The sequence below is a fragment of the Poecilia formosa genome, unplaced genomic scaffold (assembly GCF_000485575.1).
Source record: "Poecilia formosa unplaced genomic scaffold, Poecilia_formosa-5.1.2 Scaffold392, whole genome shotgun sequence".
NCBI lineage: Eukaryota > Metazoa > Chordata > Actinopteri > Cyprinodontiformes > Poeciliidae > Poecilia > Poecilia formosa.
This window is the reverse complement of record NW_006800331.1, coordinates 198,752-213,653: the sequence shown is the minus strand read 5'-3', so window position 1 is coordinate 213,653 and position 14,902 is coordinate 198,752. Positions and strand designations below refer to the sequence as shown.

The following is a 14,902-nucleotide window of genomic DNA, read 5'->3' as shown; positions in this document are numbered from 1 at the left end:
GCAAGTTTTGGTCAGCGCGTCCTTAGCTCGTCACCACTTTGAATCCGCTCATCATTGCTCTATACGCGCTCAGTGACGCGCCCTCCCGCAGTTTCACGGACAGCTCGACTGTAGGCAACTGCGCGCACAGATGGAGATGGGGGATTTAAAAACTCCGGAGCGATTATTCCACAAGTCCTCTTTCAGCATCAGCAGTCTGCTGTGGAGAAGAGAAGGGATGGTGGATGACCAGGACTCGCCCTCTTCTCGCCCTCTTCATTCTGAGAAAACTTGTCAAGAGGAGAACTTTGACAGCGACAAAAGCTGCGAAAACTCCAAACTAAGCGCTAAAAAGGATATCAAACCTCCGAAGCGAGAGGAAAATAAAAGGGAAGCAAAGAAAACAGGAGAGGAAGAAAGAGTCAAGCCCGAGAAACCTCCTTTTAGTTACAACGCGCTCATCATGATGGCGATCCGCCAAAGTCCAGAGCGACGGCTGACGCTCAACGGCATCTACGAGTTCATCATGAACAACTTCCCTTACTACCGACAGAACAGACAGGGGTGGCAAAACTCAATCAGACACAACTTGAGTCTGAACAAGTGTTTTGTTAAGGTGCCGCGGCACTACGACGACCCCGGTAAGGGCAACTACTGGATGCTGGACCCCTGCAGTGACGATGTGTTTATCGGCGGCACGTCTGGGAAACTCCGGCGCAGAGCCACGGTCAGTTCCAGGAGCAAACTTGGTCTGAAGAGAGGAGGGGGAGGCCGACTGATGCCCCCCAACACGGCAGCCAGTGTTACGTTAGCCGCAGCAAGCTCGTTCTACTGGCCGGTGCCGCCGTTCCTTCCTCTTCAAGCACCGGTACGCGCTCATGTCGGCGCGGGGACCTACCAACGCGGTCAGCCGCGCCTGTCCAACCACGCTGCCTCGGTGGTTTCTCATCAGACCCGGCTGAGTGCAACAAGCACTGCAGACGCCGACAGGTTCGTGCGGACGCGCCAGGAGATGTCCTACATCGGAGTCAGCTGCGCGCAGTCACGGCGCCATCAGATCGGCTCCGCCTGCGCCTCGTTCTCCGCCACGTCCATCCCCGCATGCACCCTGCCTTTGTCGGACCCGTGCTCATTTAACATGATCTCCGGACAGGCCAGCTACTTTTACTCCCACCAAATACCATGCGCAGCAGCATTTAGTCCGTGTCCGGAGGAGTGCGGTGCTTCCAAGACTGGACAACTTTTATCCAAGAGTGGGCACTCAGAACTGGGAGGATATTGTACTGACTTTCCGAATTACTGCCCTCAAGTCAGCCCAAGCCCTTCTTTTGGGATATAAAAAAATGAGAATACGTCGGAAGAAAAGAAAAAAAAAACATCAATGTAGCATTCATGAAAACAGAAATTGAAGAAAAAAAGACCAACTCAACCTAAACTGACAAGTGTATGTCTGCTGAAAGTTTTACTATGAACGAATAACCTGCGTTAATTTTAAGTGATATAGTATAAGATGGAAATGCAACTCGAAGATTATTAATGCCATGCAATATGTTGTAAATAAAACAGGCTCCTGGTGTTTACACTACTTAAGTTGTGCCTCAGTAACTGATTACGCACGCCTTTATCTCCAAACAAATGCGCAAAATTATATTTAATAACTTTATAAATGAGACATAGAAATTATCTAAAAATAGAAAAATAACTAATAGTGCAACACTTTCTGGTTGAAACACACATTGTTATCGTGTATTCTGTGTTATTTCCCACGCATTCGCTTGGGTGTGTTCGAGGTTTTGTGCGCACGTTTGGTGTATAGATGCAAAAGGGACATCAGTAAGGAAAATGTTCAGTTGCAGTGGTTCCTTCCTGCTCAGCGACATATTTCAGGTATGAATGCTGTTTTTAAAGGAGCATAGGCTAAATGTAAACTACAAAACAGCAAGAAAAATGTCTAGTTCAAAGAAAATAATTGAATTAGCTAAAAAGAGCCCAAAAAAATAATTGTAAAATTAAAGATTGCTGATTGCACAAACATTATGAAATTTAAAATTGTTCATTTGCTGCACTTATTCGGTTTCATCGTTGTTGCAACTAAAAAAAACTATATTACATTCCTACTTTAATTACTTTACATGTAATTAAACGATAAATAATGCATTTTAAATTGTGTTTTCTTCCCTCCTCATTAAAGCCTTGTGCTGTTGTTGATTGTTCCTATTTGGCTTTGTTATTAAGCGTTTCACTCTGGAGGTTTGAGCCCGCAAAAGGGAAACAGATGGACTAAATTACACGTTTAAAGTAATATATGAAATATATGAATAGCAGCCTGTGAGTGAAATGTTAGTCTATTATTATTATTATTATTATTATTATTATTATTATTATTATTATTATTATTATTATTATTATCATAGTGTCAGTTGTTGTTGAAACTGTGAGGAGACTGTGATCAAACACGACACATTTCCAGTGGTGCAGATCTTCTTGATCAGTGTTTGGCTATGTCTTTCTATCATGGCTGTTAAACTTTCCCTCACCTTCCCTCCGCCGCCGCCCATCCTCCACAAATTAATACAAAAAAACCAAATGAGATCTTTGGGGAAACAGATTAGAGCACCTCTCCCTGGACGGCTGCCTCGTCTTTAAACAAAAGCTCTTTTATGTGGAAAGACATCAGCCCGTCAGTCACAGTCGCTCTGTGGTTAAGGCAGACGGATCTGGATCAGGTAACTTCAGTGTTGGCAAACTCGCTGTCTAGATAGATGCAGGTGAATATTTTCATCAGTGGTATGAGTAATTGTGGCGGCGGGGGGTGGGGGCGGTATTGGTGAGGAGGACAGAGGTGGGAATCTATAGGCGTAAGCTGTGTTTTAATTGCAAAAGCAGATGTAAGAAGATCTAGTTCTGCTAATCACCTTCCTGTAACAGGTCTCCTGATAAACGTAAATACTGAGCTAATTATTGTTTCATGAACAGAGCTTGGTGCTGATGTCTGTGCTGACAGGGAACTGAAAATGACGGAAATACCAAGTTGTCGACTCTTTAGAAAGTTGTTACTGGTTCTCCTTGCACATCAAAACAGCAAAATGTTTATGTTGCGTTCTGAAAAGTGCAGGGGGATATGCTTCACTCTAACTGAAAAAAGTTTTAATAACCCTTCAGCGGTTTTTTTTTACGTTTATGTTTTTGTTTGTTTGTTTGTTTGTTTGTTTGTTTGTTTGTTTGTTGTTTTTTACTGTAAAATTTCTAACTTCAGTCTTCTATTGCAGTCTTTTATAAGGGTTGATGGTAAAAATACAACATTCAAAAATGTTGCACAAAAAAAAAACGTAAAAGTAGGGCGTGCATGTTATGTGCACGTATTTGGACTGTGAGTGACAGAACTCCATGCAGAAACTCATTGGTCGGGATTCAAATACGGGACTTTTCTTGCTGCAGAGCAACTGGGCAAACTGCACCACGGTGCAGTCATTGAGAATCCAGTCTGCTCAAATTCAAATAAAATTAATGCTTTCAATTACATAGATTCCAGCCTCATCCCAGTTCCAAAGTGAAATAATTGTGAAATTTCAACTGGTAAAAAAGTTGTCTAGTTAATAGACTGATTTTTGCAGCAACCCTCCCTCCCCCCCACCCCCACTGCCCAACCCGAGCAAACATGTTGTGACTGTGAGGGTTCTGTAAATTTAATCCATGCTGGGAAAAAAAGTTAATCATGTTTCTTTTTTTTTTCTGCAGGAAACCAGTTTTGAAATGAATCCTACATGATTTCCAGGTTGTGTCATATGTTGATAGTTCTGCTGAATAAATCTTTGTCTGGCCCATCTGATTTAATGCTTGTTGCTCTCTTAATTAGGCAGCTGAAAAGTGTTTCCAGATTAGCTTCTGCTGTCCCATCAGCTGCAAGGTAACGCTGAGCTCTCCACTTCTTAAGATTTGAGTCTCTTGGCTATGGTGCGCTTCATAAAGGTATAGAACCGTGCACCCTGAAAATCAATCCCACACACTCACCTCCCTCAGCAGCACACAGCCTGCCTTTATCTGCAGTAAGTGATTTCCTCAGGTAGATGTGTAACCTTTGGAACAAGGTGGGTGGGTTGTGCACCCATAGGCGTCTGTCTGTCTCTTGCCAGAAAGCCAATCTCTTAGTGTCTCATTGCTTCACCGTAGCATACATCCCCATTTCTCTCACTCTGTCTAACAGACACACTCACATTCACGATTTCCTGTTACTCCGTTAAAGAGCATAACAAAGGCTTAACTGTTTGGATTGCAGTATCAACCTAGCTGCTCGCTCATCCTTATTTATTTCCTCTGGGTTGTTCATAAGCAGAAAAGGTTCATTCTGAAACATGTCCTCACACTCGAAAAATTAATCTCAGCTAATACTGGAATAATAGGCCTGTTAAGTATTTTCTACCAATGTGAGACAAATCTGCATAGTGACTTTAGAACATAACATCTAAAGTAAATGTCACAGAACTTAATTGCCTGAAGCTGTGTTTGACACATTGAGCAGCTACAAACTGTTAACAGTGTCTTTTGTATATGAAATCTTCCTGAGGATAGGAGAAGAACATTTCTGACAGATAAAATCAATTCATTTTCTGTCATCTGTCCGAATGTTGTAATACAAAAATTGCGTATTTGTTTCACTCTGAATTGTTTTCATCCCCCTTCCTCCCCCCACTGTTTGGGGGTGAATTCTTGTTTATCTATAAAGACCTCTGATTTGTTTTTTCTTACATTTTACTTTAGAAATCCTTGTCACTTTTATTAACACCTCTGTAAAGACGTCTTAAAGTCAAATTCATCTTTTGTCGCGGTTTCGTGATGTCACACTGAAAATGGAGAAATTCGGCTTTTGATTCTAAACATCTTTTTATTATTTTTAACATAATGGAGCACAAACGCCTTCATACCACTCAAACTGTGATGTTGTTTCACATTGCAATAACAAACAGCAGTTTATTTTTTTGTGAAACAAAAGAAGTGTGTAAATAAAAAGTACAAGGAAGATTTGACATGAATATATATTCAGTCCTCTCCATTATTTTACTAACAGATTAAATCCAGTCCTACCCAAGGCATTCAGACTAACAAAGACCACCTGCATGCAATTTAACTTCAATCCAGCTTTTCTGTGATGACCTTGGAGGTTTGCATGAGAACACTGGTGAACAGCATCATGAAGACCAAGGAGCACAGTGGACAGGTCAGGAACAAAGTTGTGGAAAAGGTTTAAGCAGGGTTAGCTTAGAAAATAATATCCCAAGCTTTCGACATCTAATGAGAATTTGCTCAATCCATTATCTGAAAATTAAATAACTAAGGCACAAGCATGAACCTACCAAAACTGACAGGTAGGGAAAGGAGGTCAGTAGTAATCAGAGAGTAGCCAAGAGGCTCTGGAGGAGTTGCAGAGTTTGACAGCTCAGATGGGAGAATCTTTCCACTACACAGTGGCAATAAAAAGATGTTATTCTCAAAAAGCCATTTTGTGGTTTGCCACAAGCAACAGGGAACACAGTAAACGTGGGAAACGATGCAGACAATATTGTATGCTGCCAAATAATGCATTCAACCAGTCCTTCACAAACGTGCTATTAAACACACTAGTGAACTGAGGACAGAATAAAGCATAAGAAAGGAGCCACATGACATTGACTATGCAAAACAGAATGGTCAAAGATTTTTCTTTCCTTTTGTTCAACCCTTATTAAACAGTGATTTGTTACCCCCGCACCTCCTTTAGTTATTTGTTCACGTTCATTCTCCACTAAATAAATCTACTCAAATTCAAGACTGATTTTTATTAATGAATGAATTACAATAAATGAAGTCATTGTTATAATTTTCAATGGAAAAAAAATATTATTTGTAGTTGTAGTAGTAGTAGTAGTAGCAGCAGCAGCAGTATAGTAAGGTACATTTAAAACTTACCAGTCGAAAAACAATTTAGTTTCATCATTTATGCGATTGATGTGTAAAAAAGGAGCACCTGTTATGTAATAACTCAAAAAAGCCCGAATGTACAAAAAGAACATCCACATTATTACTGAAAAATTGAAAAACGTTTGTCGGGACTCAGTGAGAATTACACCAAATAAAGTAAAAAAAAAAAAAACAGAGAGAGAGAGATAGAGAGAGAGAGAGAGTTCTGTGCTCTTGAATGAGAGGCGATCTGCTGTAACCCGGTAGTTATACCAACAGCTTCAAGCGCGTATCAAGTAACCCGGAAGTGACTTCGAACACGCGAGTCAGGCAGTATCGTTGTCGTTACGAAGCTACCGGTGGAGATTAGCGCTGTATTAATTACAGAGACTGACTCTATAGTCTATCAATAATGTAAGTATGATTTATAGCAAGTCGTCTTTAGTAAAATGCAGTAAAATGCTATTGTTTTTCCAAGAGCTTTTGCTATGAGTAGTAACTTCTTGCAGTTAGGCTAATGCTAATGAAGTTAGCCTTTTCAGCACAGAGGCTAGTTAGCTCGACTAAATGCTGGTTGTGTTGTTGGGTGAGCTATGTCTTATCTACCTAGCTATAACTGTAAATAAAAATGGTTGATCTTGTAAAATGGATTTTATTTCATTATGTTTTGCTCAGATTAAAGTACAGACCAAATGTATCTAAATGGAACGATACGTCTCTGTTGAGTCAACCTGTAGTAAGCTCAGTTAATGCTAGAAAGGGACAGAGAATTCATGTTCATTTTGTAGGTTTAAGAGTTAAAACAAACTACTTAACACAAAAAAGCTTCCTAAAAACTCCGTCAGAAATGAAATATGTGTACGTTGAACATTAAGGGATTATTATTTTTTTTATTTTTTTTTTTTAAAAGCCATTTATATAGTCTATATTCTGGGATAATGTAATTTTTTTTTCTGTTAACATTAAAACACGTGAAATGGTGTGATCCCAAATAATAGAAACTATTTTTCTTTTACAATGAAAGATACCAAAAAAACCCGGTGGAAATGAAGTTTTAGGTAATTCACTCGTAATAGCCAGTCAGTCATGTTTACTACAGCTAATTTGAGATTATTTTAATATAATAGATTATATTCTATTTCAAAGTGTACATTATAGTTAAATACTGTAATCAAGCATGTGTACTTGTATCAAATCAAATCATTCAGATGCTCACACTGGACGCAAATGACATTGCCCAAAATGCAAATGGTAACATAGTGATGGAAGCACAGATGAGAAAGAGAGGAAAGAAGAAAATGGGCAGATATTGCTGTTGATGTCACCACTGCAGTATTTACAACGCTAACTTGCAGATGTTCTTGGTAGCTTACCTATATGAACCAAACTTTCTACTGAAGAGATTAAATAGGTACTTGGTTAGGAAGTATTTTATCACAGTTGCATATGACATAATTTACCATGTTTAAAACAGAAATTAACTGAGAACATAAAACCTAAAATTAGAATAAATTAAAATAAATAAGTTGGAATAATTAGATGGGGAGTTTTAATACAGATTCTAAGAATTCTAATTAAAAGAATAAAGAGTAGTAAACTAAGACTGGGCAACTTTTCATAAATATATCATCACAATATCAGATTTTGCGAGACTGGTATCGTAGAGAACTGTTAGGAATATTTGTTCTGTGTTATATTCTGAATATTGTAAGTGGTGAGAAATTTTAGAATAAAATTCTAGAATTTTATTCTAAAATTTTAGAATATTTATTTATCCTTTTGGATAGAGTTTCACGTCAGCAGCAGATACCAAAACCTGACACAAAGAATAGTTCCCAGAATGCTAAAAGTTGCAGAGGTGGAAGCATTGCATTGGCAAACAGAGGAAAATGTGGAATTTTTTTGTCTTTGATATTGTCCAGCCCTATAGTGATCTGTGCAAATGACAGCGTATCGATGGTTCATGATGGTTCTAGATCCAAAACTAAGAGAATAAAAGCATTTTAAAATCATAAAGGACAAGTTGTTGTTGGGGCCAAAGGGCCCAGCATGGTCAGGGCGATGTGCCGAAATCAGTTCTGGTTGTCGCAGTTACATAACTGAAAATTGTGTCATTTTGTTTTCAGCTTCATGTCGTCCACTTCTTGTCACAACACCCTGATGAACTTTTTGGTGCCCTCTGCATGCCAAACAACTTTTTGATTGGTCATGGGTGTGTTTACATAGAAAACAACCCAACTACTCAACTTCCAGAAGCCTCTTTTTAAGCTAGAGAGTTTGATTGATAGTTTTGAGGAGCAATTCTCTGAGGCCTTGAGGAAGTATGTACTATTGGATCAAAACACTGAACTTCCCCAGCTCGATTCTGGTCCGATGCAGCGGGCGAACGTCCCACTGACACATTCTGTTCTTTTTCTGTTGTTTTCCGCCAACATAGAAAATAAAATTAAATGTTTCAACTCATCAGTTATTATTTCCTCCACCTCTGAGTTTGTGAACTTCTTATAATAGGTGATGCTCTCTGCCCTGACTGCTGTGTTTACTATACTGTTGTAAGCCACACCTATGACAAAACCCCATGACGTACACTGCAGCAGGAGGGTTTCACAAGAACTCTGCTCGGTGTGTCTTGTGGACCTTGAAGGGTGTGTGTGAAAACGTATGTCCTGCAACCACATGACCGTGGTTGGACTTTTCAACTTTGACTCGGCCATGCTGGGCCTTTTAAAGTATGTTTTATTTTACCAAATTAGTTCATCTTGGTAGTCCATTAGGCATGAGGCACATTTAAAAACATGCTGAACGAATATTATATTATAAAATCTATAGGTGTATCAGTTTTTTTCTGAAGGTTTACCTGAGAAGCATGCCGATACCAAGTTTTCTGAGTTGGTCTGAAATAGCTACTACTGTGTGCTGTCCTTTGCAGGAGTCTGTTAACAAAGCCCAAATCGGAGATGACCCCTGAGGAGCTCCAAAAACGTGAGGAGGAAGAGTTCAACACCGGGCCGCTGTCAGTGCTCACCCAGTCGGTGAAGAACAACACTCAGGTCCTCATCAACTGTCGCAACAACAAGAAACTGCTTGGAAGAGTCAAAGCCTTTGACAGGTACCCAGTGACTCACCAAACAGGCCCCAGGGTACAAACTGTGCCTGCTTAAAAATGTTTAAGGATTGCGCAAGAACCGCAGAGGTCTAGGGATAAAGGTGTTTGAGCGTGAAGAAAAATCTTGTAAACATAAAACCAATTTAAAAAAGGAGGAAAAGCTGCCAGTAAATGACTGTTGATGGCTTCATTTAAACAAGATTATGGAACATGATTTAATCTTTAGTTTTTTTTAGAAGTGCTTAATGTGCAGAATATATATTTCTCTTGCTTATTTAACTTTTTTTGAAGAATACAAAGTTGATATTAGCACATGTATATTAATGAGGCTAGCTGGTTCTGTGAGAACTTCAATGTGCTAATTAACATGCTGCTACTACCTTACAGTTGCTTTAGCACATGGATGGTACGAATTTAATTTTACATCATAACTCTTTGTGTTTTTCATGCCTTTTGGTATTACTTGTAAGTAATGGGAAGGTGTAGAAGCCTTCTTTTGCCATTTGATGAGTATTGTGCAGCAACAGATGGGGGAAGGATAGCATGCTATTTAGCTGAAGAAAACATCAGACATTGTTAGTTTCTCTGCCCTCTCAGCAAAGAGGCTTTAAACTGTAGGGATTTTATGAATTGAACTTTTTAGTTTAGCACCGTAACCTTCTGAAACCCTCACATACATCTCTGGAGTTTAGGTAAATTTGTGGTGTGGCAGTGCAAAATAAAATGTTTTTTTTTATTTTATTTTTTTTTATCCTGTTTAATTTTTGAAGAGGAGGTCTTTACACTCCGCATCTACTCTGTCGTTTTAGGCATTGTAACATGGTGCTGGAGAACGTGAAGGAGATGTGGACGGAGGTTCCCAAAAGCGGGAAGGGAAAGAAGAAGTCAAAGCCCGTCAATAAGGACCGCTACATTTCTAAAATGTTCCTCAGAGGAGACTCTGTGATCGTCGTCCTGAGAAATCCTCTCATCACAGGAAAATGAACTTTTAAAGGGTTCCACCTGTAGGAAGGTTTTGAAGGCAGGGGTTTGATGTATTTTCACCTTTTTTGTTTTTCCTTTTTGATGTTGGATGTTGTGGACACTGTTGAGACAGAAAAACTGTTGACAACACTGTGTCTCAAGAGGTTAGGTGCAGCATGTGCTGATTATTTCGATTTGTTTTTTTTTTGTTTTGTTTTTTTTTGATAATAAAAATGTTAGATAAATGCTGAAGTTGTTGGTGTTTATCTTTTCAGTTGACGCTTCTTTTTCCATCAATATGGGTTTATTTAAGTTAAGTTTCACCTTGCTCTTTCAGAGTTCATAGCATCACACGAATGCATTAAAACAATAGCGAAAAGTTATTTTTTTCCCTCCAGGGTTCTTGCCCTCCTCCTCCCTCTTTTCTTCCTCTCTTCCACTCTCCCCTGACAGCATCTTGGGTGTCAGGCTTGATTTCAGTCTGCAGCGCTCAACATGCGACAAACTGCCGTTTAAAGGCCCGCTGCATTATTGATGAGACCAGATGTGCTGACTGTCACTTCACACCCTCATCTCTCCATTTCAGGCTGTTCCTCTGCCACCCCGGCCCCTTCTGACCACTTTGTTAATTGGCCTAATAGCTCAACAGCTAGTGTCGCTTTACTCCTCTGGCAGTTGGCGTCTAACCTCCACGCTTTGGTGCTCTCAGATTCAGTGGTTGAGTGTAAATAAATAAAGTGCTTGTGTATTTTAAACCTTTTGAGCATTGATTGCTGAATTGGTCTTTGTGTTGGCCCTGTTTTATCTGGAGGGCTTTTATTTAGGACCTATATGTGTCCACAATCAGTGTATTTGCTTCTAACGATTACATCATTACTCTTATGTTTTTTTTTTGGGAGGGGGGTTCTCAGCTTTTTACAGATCTTTGACCCGTACATTACCGGGGTGCCCATGAGGTTAGCACCTGTAGAGTGTTTGTGTGTGAACAACATATCCTAGCTGATTTACAGCATCCAGGTGAGGCCTGCCAGAGGGAGGACTGCATCAGTAGAGCCAGTCTGAGCACTAGATTCAAACGCATTGAACCCACATGACTGTCTGTTCAAGTTATGCTCACGGCAATTCTTTGGCATTTTAGGAGATCGTGTAGCATGAGCTGGGAAACAAGTTGTTGCATATGCTGCCCAAGGAAAGCCGGTAAATATGAGACTGTAATGTGGATTTTTCACAAGTATTGTGGAAGCCGCAAAAAGGATATTATTTACGATCAAATAATGTACTCATAGCACTGGAGAACTAATGCTGGCTTAATTGTTTTAATGCCATATATTATACAAAAATGGAGCAAAAGGATTTGCATCCTGAAAAAGAATGCTTAACATTTTGGGAATTAGTAGTTTAGGGAAAAATATAGTTATTTCTTTTAAGTGTCCAGCTAGAAAAATCTGAGTACTTTTAGAATTAAATTTGTCATTCCACATTTAACATTGAGTCAGCTAAAAAGAGAGATCCAAGCCTATTTGCCTTACAGATGTGTTGTTGGATTGTAGATTTAATGAAGGTAAACCACGAGAATGTCAGAACACCTGAAACTGTGCGACTGGTTTTAGATCACACAAAACATTAGCTTAAAATAAGTCTTAAAACAGACCATCCATCCATCATCTTCTAATTATTCAAGATTAAGTGGCAGCAGGTCCATGAGGGAAACCCAGACATCATTTTCTCCAGAGTCTCTGGCTCATATGCAGTTCTTCCAGTAGATTTGGGGTCTAGTGAGGGCTCCCCTGCATTGGGTCGAGAAAACCTGCAAACAGAGAAGTAGAGAAGGCATTCCCATCCGACAGTCAAATCATCTCAGTCAAATTAGGAGAAACGGCAGCTCTACCTGATGATGGAGGTCTTTAACTTGTTTTTAGGCTGAGTCCAGCCACCAATCTGGAAGAGCTAATTTCAGTCATTTGTATCCTTGTTCTTGAATGGAGACGGTCAAAACATAAACTGGCCCTGAGCAGTGCCCACATTAGTCCAGGGGTCAAAGGAGTGATTAGTGAAACTTTAAATAGGCCACTCCAAAACTTTTTTCTGTTACCTCTTCAGAGATAGATGTGCTGCTGTGCTTCTTTTCTGTAAAGTTTTAGTTTAATACCAGATGTTAGGGGATGCTGATGCGTGATGTGATGTTGTGTTTAGAGATTGCTTAGCCTTCTTCACGTTGTCAGAAAGTTTCTGTGCAAGTGGTTTCTCGGTTCTACAGCCCAAATAGTAATCAGGCCAGTTTGTGACCACTGAAACAAAACTCAGCCTTCCGAAAACATTAATTACTGCAAAAGATGGCCTTTATACTGGCGGAGATGTTAGCACTGTTGCCTCACAGTAAGAAGATGCTGAGATGAAATCCCAGTCTGGGATATTGCTGCATGTTGTATGTATGTTCTCTCCATGCATGTGTGTGTTCTCTCCAGGTAGTTCGGCTTCCTTCAAAAAATATCTATATCAGGTAAATTGCCCTCTCTGCATTTTCCTTAGGAGTGCATGTATGTTTTTTTTTGTTTGTTTGTTTTTATGTTTGTCTCTGTGTTGCCGTGCCATGGACTGGTGACCTCTCCAGGATGTCCACTGTCTCTCACCCAGTGAAGACATGCTGAAGACATGCACCAGCCCCAGGAGCCTGCATGGATAAGTAGCTATACATAATAAATCCTTTAACAAAACGGGAAAATACTTTTTTCACACACCAGAATGATTTGCAGAGATTTTTTTTCACTTAAGAAATAAAACCATCATGAAAACTGTGCCCAAAACAGAGAAAATCTGTAAGAGAAAACGCTGACACGTGGAAACAAGATCAAAGTAAAGGGTGCATATCGACTGAAAAGAAGTATAAACACATGATAAAATTATCTACATGAATGTTCGGGAATATGAGAAGGAAAAGAGGGGAGAACTTGACAGAATTTAGAGTCAGAGAAACAAAACAATCAGAAAACTTAAAAACAAAGGGAACCGGTCTTCAGAAAAATACAGACAACGATAGAGTTGTGTTTCAAATCCTTTGATTTAAAACACAATTGATCGCTGCTTTATGTGTGCGATCCAAATGTTGGCTGAGCTCAGCCGATAAGATGCGCCTTTTTGAGTGACTTTATCAAAAACTGGACATCTAAAGGTTGTTTTGGGTCAAATGACACATCTCAACAATGAAACGTGACGCTTCAGCATCCTGAGACAAACCCTGTCGAAAGCCGGTCGGGTCTATTTGGAGATGCCGGTGATAAAAACAACTTTGGGGACCTAATTTGTTGGGTATCATTGTCCACTTTCCTCAAGTTACCTCACTCATCTCAAAGACACTCAAAGAAGAAGCCGCCATCCCTCCAGATTTTGGGGTGGTGGGTGATCCACAGGCAGGAAGCCAGATGTTTTATTCAGTAGGTAAGCGATAACGGAGGGGAAGTGTGATTATGATAGCGATCGGCCATGCAGCGATACTCATCCCCTTCGAGCAACGCGACACCCGGCAGTGCATCGATCGGGCTCCTGTAACCGGAGCAGCCGTCACAGTTTGTTTTCAAGCAGAGCCACGGTCCGGGTGTCGGGGCCGACGGACCAGGTGGAGGGGCCGGCGGGAGAAGGAGGTGTCAGTTCTGTAAACACAAACACTGTGTTCATTCATCACAATAAAGTGCAGTGCACAGACGCAGAGCAACAAAGTAAATGACAGTGATCACGGGTATGAACCCCCAGACCTGGTCTCCAAACAAACACCCCTCCACCTGAGAAAGAGGGTGAAACAAGAATCCGAGGATCTGTTCTTGTCTTATTGCTGGTCTTATTCTGGCTGTTTGAAATATTAACTTTGCATTACTGTTGATACACAAGGCCAAAGACAAAATCAACTGAGGCCCGTGTTTGCCTATTAATTCCCAGTTTTTAGGAGAACACATATTTATAGCAAAAACCAAAATTATTTTAAAAAATTAAAAGAGTCATATTTTAGTACTGAAATTTTTGTACAGTATATATGGGCTTTAAATATAGAAATACTAAATGTATCTATTGAGTAACCAAGCAGTACTGCAGTCAAATATACAATACATTTCCCCTAATTATAAGAAATCTAAATCTTTGTATCAAAATTAGGAATAACATATCAGCCCAGTGAAATTACTTGATTTTGGTCAGGTCATGCCTGCTAAACCTAAATAAGTTTTGCAAAATATACACACTAGATTCCCCAAGGTGTTTATAATATGGTATTCAATCTTCATTAATGTTATTTATTGACTCATACTGTATGTATATACTCAAATATACTGTAACTTGGCTAATTTTTATTCATATTCATTTCATGTCAATATTTATTTTATTCCATGCAAAATGTTTTATGGGTGAAATACAGGTTCAGATTTCCAATATGAACATTTGTTTATTTAGTACTAAATTTGCTGTTCTTGACATTTAGCCACAGTGTCTTCAACATGCTCTGTTATGCTGTGGTGCCACCTACTGGAATGTAAATGTAATGTGCGGAGCTCAACGATACTTAGACCCTTTTCACCAGTCATGGCAAGGAAAAGTAACACTTTCTGTTTTTATTTGTTCTCCTGACTTAACCTCTTAACCTCTTTGTTATTTTTTTGTTGTACAGAAATTTGAAGAAAGACGAGGCTACAGAAAAAAGTTCCAAGCTTTGAACGTCTCAGTTGTAGGTTACAGAACTATGATTGATCTGATAATAAAAAAGAATATGGCTTTACTTGAGACCTACCAAGATGTGGCCAGCAAAACTGAAAGGCTGGACGAGTCTATCTGAGAATGTGCCCAATTAAACTGGGCATATTAGCTTCAGTTTATGGATGAGGGGAGCTTTAAACAGTGAAGCAGCCAAGAGCTCTGTAGGAGCTGCACAGATCCACA

General features: G+C 39.7%; 2 protein-coding genes across 2 annotated transcripts; both read left to right on the top strand.

Annotated features, from left to right (window-relative positions):
* The first annotated feature begins 56 nt into the window (after window positions 1–56).
* On the top strand, window positions 57–2,192 carry foxg1c (forkhead box G1c). The gene has a single exon (XM_007575951.2). It carries the CDS (start codon window positions 131–133, stop codon window positions 1,316–1,318), a length of 1,188 nt encoding a protein of 395 aa, XP_007576013.1. The 5' UTR covers window positions 57–130; the 3' UTR covers window positions 1,319–2,192.
* A 4,007-nt stretch (window positions 2,193–6,199) lies between these two features.
* Window positions 6,200–10,234, top strand: snrpd2 (small nuclear ribonucleoprotein D2 polypeptide). Its single transcript, XM_007575933.2, has 3 exons — window positions 6,200–6,327; window positions 8,843–9,022; window positions 9,829–10,234. Coding segments are annotated over exons 1-3 (357 nt in total). The 5' UTR covers window positions 6,200–6,325; the 3' UTR covers window positions 10,004–10,234.
* The last annotated feature ends 4,668 nt before the right edge of the window (window positions 10,235–14,902 follow it).

Excerpts from the sequence above, each read along its gene's own strand:
- foxg1c (XM_007575951.2), top strand. The coding sequence starts at position 131 with ATGGAGATGGGGGATTTAAAAACTCCGGAGCGATTATTCCACAAGTCC.
- snrpd2 (XM_007575933.2), top strand. Across the intron at positions 9,023-9,828 it reads AGAGTCAAAGCCTTTGACAG|GCATTGTAACATGGTGCTGG; the intron begins GTACCCAGTGAC and ends CTGTCGTTTTAG.